Here is an 8170-nt window from a genome sequence, read left to right as displayed (position 1 = left end):
TTTGAATATACTATGAACATAGTTTGTGACATATTAAAAATATCTTGGAAGAAGCAAAAGAAAGAAGTATTTCACACACAGGAACAAATAAGAGAAGTGAAATAACTCTCTTTCTTCAATATCTGTGCTAGGAGAAATGGAGATCAAATTATTTTCAACTGTGAACAATGTAAAGAAACTTGGCGAAAATTTCACAGGGATAAAACATTTTACAGGTGAAAACTCTATGGTATTTCTGTAGTACTTGGTCAGTGCATCTTAAGGTGTTTATGACGTGACTGAGAATGCCCCTAGTTATTTGGTGCATGTTAATTTCAAGCAAGTATTTTATTTTCCACTGAATGTTGTTAAAATACAGGACAAAATATTTAAATGCAAGCAACCAAAAAAAAAACAACACTAAACAGACCACTAAGTACTACCAGGGTAAGCATCACCCCACAATCTAAGAAAAGATCAGACACAAGATTCGCATTTCTACTGCACAGGAACGTCATTTACGGAGTCCATCCAACAATCTTATACATCAGTGCCCTCAAAAGCCTGGCTTCGTATGTAACCGTATTTTTCCCACTGTGCATCCTCTTATCTTCAAGTGGCTGCTCAATGACAGCTGGGATGTTTCTTCCATACAGTTCACATTGCTTCAGAAACTGAATGCACTCTTGAATAACGCTGTCACGTAGCATGATCATGTGCTTGGACATGTTCTCCAGCAGGGACAGGAAACACCTTTTGGCATAATACCACGTATCGGTGCTTAGTTTTTTGTTATACGGCTCCAGGCTTTTAATGACCCTTGAAATCCCGAAGTCATAGTTTCCTTTCACGCAGTAAAGGGTACCAATGACTAGATTAACAATGCAGAGATGGTAGGTGTTTTTCTCAGGATCACCATAGGACAGCTGTTCTTCCCCCTTCTCAATCTTCCTCATCAGCTCCTCAGCATCTTCATTCTGACTTGTGAGGATGTAGGAAACGCAGAGATTTGCCAACACAATGGCACTAACGTGGAGAATGTTGTCATAGTGCTTTTTAACTATCGGCTCATAGAAGCTAATAGCCTCTTTATACTTGTTTTCTTGCATGAAGAGCACGTGAGCCACATTGAGCTTCCATACCTCGTATTCATTACAGAATTCAACTGATTTGCGGAATATCTTTTCTACCATCGTGTAGTTCTTCATGTCCCAGTAAATCTTTGCCTGGGCCATCAAGACAGGTATATATTTATCCAGAGTCTCATCATACTCATTAACGGCCTTTTTTACAGCTTCATCATCCCAGTTTTGCCTAGCTTCCTGCACCTGCTTCGTGAGTTTTCTCAGCTGCTCGGTCAGCATCCCTGCCGAGTCATCTAGTTTGTGGAAAGCCTCCTCGGGGGCCGTCTGACAAGTAATAATGGCATCTAGGAAATTGTACAAATAAGGCGTGAGCAGTTTGTAGGTCAAATGGGCATTCTCTGCCAACACATCGGCCGCCAGGTCATAGTACTGATGCTTGCAGTAGAGGAGCAGCAAGTTTCCGAAAGTTTCTGGCGGAAAGGGGTTCTGCAGCAGGAGAAACTGCAGTTTTTCAAACCCTTCGGTGGGCTGGCTGTCCATGTTCATCAGCGCTTGGTTGTGCAGCGTGACCGGGTCCAGCTCCTCCTCCGCCCGGGGCGGCATGTCGGTGAGCGCCTCCTGGGCGGCCTTCAGGTTGTGCAGCTGGTACTCGATGGCAGCCTTGAGGTTGAAGGCCTCCACCAGGGCCGTGCGGTGCAGGAGCAGCGTGTTGCCCACGCTGCGGACGTCGATGCCCTCGGTGCTCATGCCCACGCTGAGCTCGGGGTGCTGGTGGATGCCGCGCTCTATTATGTCGGAGATGTGCTTGAGGGCAGGGGCGTACTGCTTGGCGGCGTAGCAGCACAGCGCCATGTTGTAGGACAGCTCGGGGCAGCAGCCCAGCACCTGCATGGCACCAGCAAACTTCACGCCGGCCTCCTCGTGCCGGCCCTGCCGGTACAGCAGGCAGCCCAGGTTCACCTCGGCATCAGCCCGCTCCGAGGGGTCCTGGGCCGCCCCGGGACCACCGCCCTCGGTGGCGGCGGCCAGCGCCTCCTCCACCAGGCTCTCTGCTGCGGCCAGGTCGCCCTGCGCATAGCGGACGGCAGCCTGCAGCCGCAGCACACGGCCCTGGTATGCCGGCCGCTCCAGCAGCGGCCCGGCGGCTCGCAGGGCCTCGCCGTAGAGCCCGGCCTTGTGCAGGGCCTGCGCCCGGTACAGGCGGTAGGCGTCGAGCTCGGGGTGCAGCGCCGAGAGCTGCTCGTAGCACTCGGCCGCCGCCGCGAAGTCCTGCAGCTGGTAGTGGCAGTAGCCCAGCAGCGAGAGGCCGCCCCGCGAGCGGCCGCCCCTCTGCAGCTCGCGGCTCAGCAGCGCCGCCGCCTCGGCGCAGCGCCCGCCGCGGATCAGCCCGTACACCGCCGCCGTGTACTGCCCCTCCGACACCGCCGCCTCCATCGCCGCTGCCCCCGCGACGGCCCCGCGCCCCGGAACGGCTCCGGGAGGCGGCAGCGGGGAGCGCCGGGAGCTGTAGGCGCCGCCACCCGGGGCGGGGACCCGGCCCCGCTGCTGCTCTGCTGCTGCACGGCCCGGGAGGGAAGGGGCGCTGCACGGCACGGCCGGGGTGCTCTGCTCGCCACTGCGGCAGTGGCCGAACTCAGCTCTCTCCCTCACCTCTGTGCTTAATCCAGCAGCTGCCCGAAGTCACCAAAAATCACTAAAATGTATAAACTGGGGAAAATGGGTTCCCCTGTCTGCCTGCACGAGAAGGCTGAAGGTGCCGCTGCCACCCAGAGCTGGGCAATGGGTGCGTCAGCAACGCGCCCGCTGCCCCGGCATCTGCTGCCCTCACTGGCCTCCACCAGGCTCCCTAACCCGACAGGCCTCGTGCCCAGCAGTAGAGAAGCGCAGCTGGGGATGGGCAATTGAGCAGGCCAAACCTGCTGTGTGCCCACATCAGCTCTGCCACATCAGAAAAGCCACTCTAAGGGCCTAATGCTGGAACAAGATGGGTTTACGGTGGCTGAATCCTTGTTTTTCTAGCAGCCATGATGCAAATGAGACCTGATGCCTTAGAAAGAAATTGCATTTTCTATATCCGTCTATCATTTTCTGTTCCCCTTTGTGCTTTTATCTTCCAAGTAGTAAACTGGAGAGTTTAATAACAGTTCTACAGCAGCTAAAAGAGAAATTGTTTCCTTAAAACGCTACCTAGACTTGAATATTTTTCTCATTTCACTATTTCCTGCAGCTGACAAGAACAAAGTTAAAATTTACTGATGTTTTTCAAATCCTTTATTTCTAAATCTTGAGTAATTGACTTTAAGTACTCCTAAGCAGTGATACTGTAAGAGAACGCCCTAAGCTAAACATGTAGCCCTGGAACACAGGACAATAAGTATTTTATTGATGTCTTGTGCTTTTTGAATATGAAAGCTTTACAAGGTGTCAAGAGCTTAAGTTTGTAAAGGCTGATGGAAGGAACAATGCTGGTATCCTAACAGAATCTGACAGCTCTCCTACAGCTTTAAAAGCTTAGATCAAGTATTTTCCTCCTTTCTGAAATTGCTTATTTCAACAGTGTCCTTTTTTCTTGGATGGAACTAGTGTTTTTTTCTCGGTGGTGGTGGTGGTGTTTTCCCCAGGGATACATTCTATTTTTACAGAATAATGACATATCCAGTATCACAGACTTGTACTCATCTGTACATTTTTTTTTATAGGAGTAAATTGTCCTGTTGAAGTCATAGGCCAGGTTTGGTTTCTGGTCATTCCAGAATAATGCCAAGTGCAGCTGGTAGAGTTAGGTTTACTCCCAGGAATGAGCGCTGCAAGGTCATGCTTCAAAAATTGTATTTGAGCTGCTCAGTCACATGTGTTTTCACTGCTCTTCTATTTGCATAGTTCAGAAATCAATACATACAGCTCTGATTCATTCTGACAAGGTAGTTTCAATGAAAAATAAATAAAAAAATAAATCAGGGGAAACCATTAAAGTGATTTATTATTTTTTTTTAGAGAGACCAGTAAAACCAAGTTGTTAATTTCAAAAACATGCTTTAAAAAGCTGAATCAGCATTGGTTGATCTACTAAAGCAAAACAATGAGGGTAATTATCTTAAAATGCAAAAAGGAAAAGGAGGCAGAAGTCTTTCTCAGTATTCATTTTTGAAAGTATGTAGGGTACACTTGCATTAGAAAATACACACACTATTTCTGTGCATGTCAGTTGTTTCCCATACACGAAGGTTCAAAGCATACAATGGTATTACCCACACACCTGTAAGACGCAGTGTCCAACACGCTTATAAATTGGTAATTAAGTACAAGGTGATCCGAGAAAGAAAAGGTAACAAGCGATACACAGTATATATTCCAATACTGTCACATTCAAGTCATGAAAATCTCTGGAGACTCTCAGCTGATTTATACCTCAAATTTCATTGTTTTTTTTTTTAGAAAACATTCACATGATTTTACTATTAAAATCGCCAGTTTCTTGGAAAAGCCAATAAAAAAAATGTTACACTCTTCATTTTCTTGCCCAGAATGTTCTCAGCATTGGAAGTGTCTGTTAACATGTTTTACTTAGCCTTGAAATAAACCTGTTCTAATCTGTACTCAGTGCATAAACTGTCTATAATTCGTTTAATCATATGGAGGGAAAATAAATATTTGGCCTGCAGGCTGAAACACTCAAATTTTCTACTAGGATTAATTAGTCTAAATATTAAAAATTATCTTAGGCACTGCTGGTTGCAGTTTTCAAAAACAGTTTGTGAGTACAAGTATTGGCTTTGCTGATAATTACAGGCACGTTATGAAATTGCAGTGCACTATAAGAAGGAGCAATTAGCAAGGACAACAGTCCGGAAAATGCAGCTGCTGTACCAAGGACACCATCTGAATGAATACCTGAGCTAAAAAGAAACGCGCTCCTCTACTCTATAGGCATTTTCTGCAGGGCACAAAACATACCTGCTCAGCAAGATCCCTGGTCTGGCAAAGAAGTAAGAGCTATGACAGAGCTACATGGGGAGTTACATGCCTAACTGCCACATTAGGCATCCAAATTAAACTTTTGTGAGCTTCTGCTGCCTAACCTTGTCTGTGACATTGAACTGTGTCCTGCCAGAAGCAGAAGTAAAGGTCTTGATCAAGTTATGAAGTTCTCTTTTGCCTGTAGGTCTCAGGCTGGGAGAAAGGCAAAGTGATGGTCCACTTCCAGGGCAAATTGTCTGGTTGTCCTATGGCCAAAGACACCTACCTCTTGTCCATCTTGTTTGTGGGAGGTGAGAAACCCTCCTTCTGCCCGATGTGTAGAAGAGCCTCCAGCCCACGTGCTCTTTGCCTCGAACAGCGATGGTTTTCCTGCTGGGGTCACAGTGTTGTGTTGTAGGGGCGTGCTTTAGCCCAGGAGGATGCACCCAGGACCCCTCCTGTGCCACCAAAGCCCTTCGGCTCCGTGCAGCTCCCCAGGAGCAGGGTGCACACGGTGGCAGCACCCGGTGGGCCTTCCATCTCCTTGGTGGGTGCCTGTAAAGGGCTTCCATGGGAAGCCCTCGTGGCTCTCTCCCAGCCGGTGGGGAAAGAGGCACACCTGCAGTTTGAAGCCTGCTCTAAACCAAACAGGGCTTGGACATCAGGCTCCCTCCTGATGGCCCTAAGTGATGCTGTAGCATTTAGACCTGTTTTCTTTGGTGAGCAAGAGTTGATTTTGGTCAGTGGTCTCACAGGTAGGAATCCTGAGTGGAATTGCTGCCTGTCCAGAACTAGTTTTGAGGACCGCATTGCAGCTGGACTGGCTCAAAGCACCTCAGGTGGAGAATGCAGGCCCTGTGACCCTATGGATGTGGCTCATGCTCACTGCATTTTAGCACTGGAGTTGCAAATACTTGAGTCCCCATTCAAGGCAAAATTTCCACAAACGGCAGGGGCAAGGAAGGGAGGACTCTTCTGTTGCTGAGCCAGAAGAGCCTGTGGTGGGCATCTCCAAGGCGAGGCCACGTGGGAAGCACCCTACTAGCACTGTGCTGGGTTACAGTGGGTTCTCCATCCTCTTTGCCTTGTGTCCTTTGTCCTTGCCTCTGCTGCTCCTGTGTTTTGTACGCAGCCACAGAACTAATGTGATTTCAATGGGTTTTCATCTGTGCTCGTGCAGTCAGCAGGGAAACGAGCCACAGAAGGAGAATTCTGATTTCCTAACCCATAGTCATCTCATCTGTGCTGAGTATGTCTTGGGATAGTAAGCACTAGTTAAAAAAATGTTTCCCAGCATCTTAAATATGAGAAACTTGGAATATGCTTTTCTACCCAACAAAGAATTCCGTAAAGGATTTTCTTTTTCTCTCAAATACATGAGTCTTTCGTTGATGCCTAAACTGTGATGAAAAACATTTAGCAAGTTTTAAGATATATTTTTTAAGACTGAGTTGTATCACTTTCAGACATCAAATTCTGTTCTGCGATACACCACTGTGACCCCCTGATTTCAGCAGGGTTGCTTCGTTTTTCCTGAGAACAATTTGATAAAGATCTAACTGTGCGCTCTCATTTTCTTCCTTGTGATGGAGGAACGGAACCATAACATTAGTCAGCACTTTCTGAATTTTGACCCACAATAGCAAAGATACCGAAAGACAGGAGAAATAGATGGAGGCAATTACAAACAGTCACTTGATTGATGGTTGACATTGTTAGAGCTTCAACTGTATGTCAGGTTGCGGTGGTGCTGAATTCCCATCACTGCCGGTGGGTGTTGCCATGGGCAACAGCGCACTGAAGCCAATAAAAAGGAGAGGAAATGAGGGGAAACTCAACCTTGGGGGGAGCCGGAGGGCACGCGCTATAAATTATGTTACACTTAGCAATATGCAATATCAAAATTCAGGAAAGCTATGTGTACCTGCCAGCAGTACTATGTCAATTCCTAGTATCTGTTTCTCCCATAAAGCATGTGTTACAAGTTTTATATGGCTTGCTGCTTACTATCCTGCATCTATCTTTATTCAGGGAAGAAAGAAGTGGTAAAATAATAGCAGAAACATTTCTATTTGGTGCGTGTATTCACTGCTGTGCAATCTGGATCTCTGCTCCTTCCCTGCTTCTTTCTGATAGCGAAAATGATGTGGTTCAGTTGCATGGTAACATATTGGCTTGCAACGGTACTGAAATTTCCAGCTATTCCCCTATACATATAATTAATTGCACAGAGGGTTTTGTTTTGTTGTTGGTCTGTTTTGTTTTTTTTTGTTTTTTTTTTTTTTTTTAAGGAAGTATCACACAGAACGTGATCAGCAGATTTGGTGTTTCTGTTTGATTGTCAGACAGACCTAGTCAGCTTTTCAAAGGTGCTAATGACTCACTTTCCTTGGAAAGCAGGAGGGCTCCTTATAGCATCTGGTTCGCTGGGCCAGGTTCTGATTTTCATGAGGCTGGTGTCAGTTCAAGGTACCTCCATGAAGTAAGTGGACTTTGTCACAGGTGTAAAGTTAAGCTGAATTCATCTTTAATTTCTGCTGCCAGACAATGGTATATTTAGCATCGCATTTTTCATGGAGTACAAAGGCTTTTATTCTCCCATGAATGGGAACTCGTAAGCACTGCAACACATCTCCTCTTGTGCCCTATCACGCAGCAAAGAAAGCACCCTCAGTTCATAGATCACAGTTTTGCTACCCTAGTTATCCCTGTACTAATGGAAGGAGACCAACTTTCACGTAATACCGGCATCACCACATAGAACTGGACACGTTTGGTTTTGTGACCTATCATGTTTGATTAAACTTTAATGAACCCCTCTACCGCAGATGTCTACATGTGACTCTAGGACTGCACTAGCTGTAATAATAACCATCTTAAATTGTACTGAAAGAACTGCAAGAGAAGAGGTAGTCAGTCCAATGATATTCTTTTTCTCCGTCATTTCAAAATACTCATTTCAGCTGCAGATTATACTAGAAAGGCTTATCCATGGTCCAGTTTTCAATATAATATAAACCTGAAGCATAAGGCAGCAGATTTCCTTTTTTATTTTTATTCTATTTTCATTGAAGCCCATTATTTTTTTCCTTAGGGGACACTGTAATTTAAAAAAATGCATTAAAGGAGTATTTAAAAACAAACAAACA

At 46.2% G+C, this 8170-nt stretch overlaps 1 protein-coding gene across 1 annotated transcript; it reads right to left on the bottom strand.

Moving 5' to 3' along the window:
- Positions 1–363: 363 nt before the first annotated feature.
- TTC30B (tetratricopeptide repeat domain 30B) lies at positions 364–2510 on the bottom strand. Its single transcript, XM_032190614.1, has one exon. The coding sequence runs from the start codon at positions 2496–2498 to the stop codon at positions 498–500; it is 2001 nt and encodes a 666-aa protein (XP_032046505.1). The 5' UTR covers positions 2499–2510; the 3' UTR covers positions 364–497.
- Positions 2511–8170: the final 5660 nt, after the last annotated feature.

Source organism: Aythya fuligula, chromosome 6 (genome assembly GCF_009819795.1).
Source record: "Aythya fuligula isolate bAytFul2 chromosome 6, bAytFul2.pri, whole genome shotgun sequence".
Taxonomy (NCBI): domain Eukaryota; kingdom Metazoa; phylum Chordata; class Aves; order Anseriformes; family Anatidae; genus Aythya; species Aythya fuligula.
This window is presented reverse-complemented; position numbering and strand designations above follow the sequence as displayed.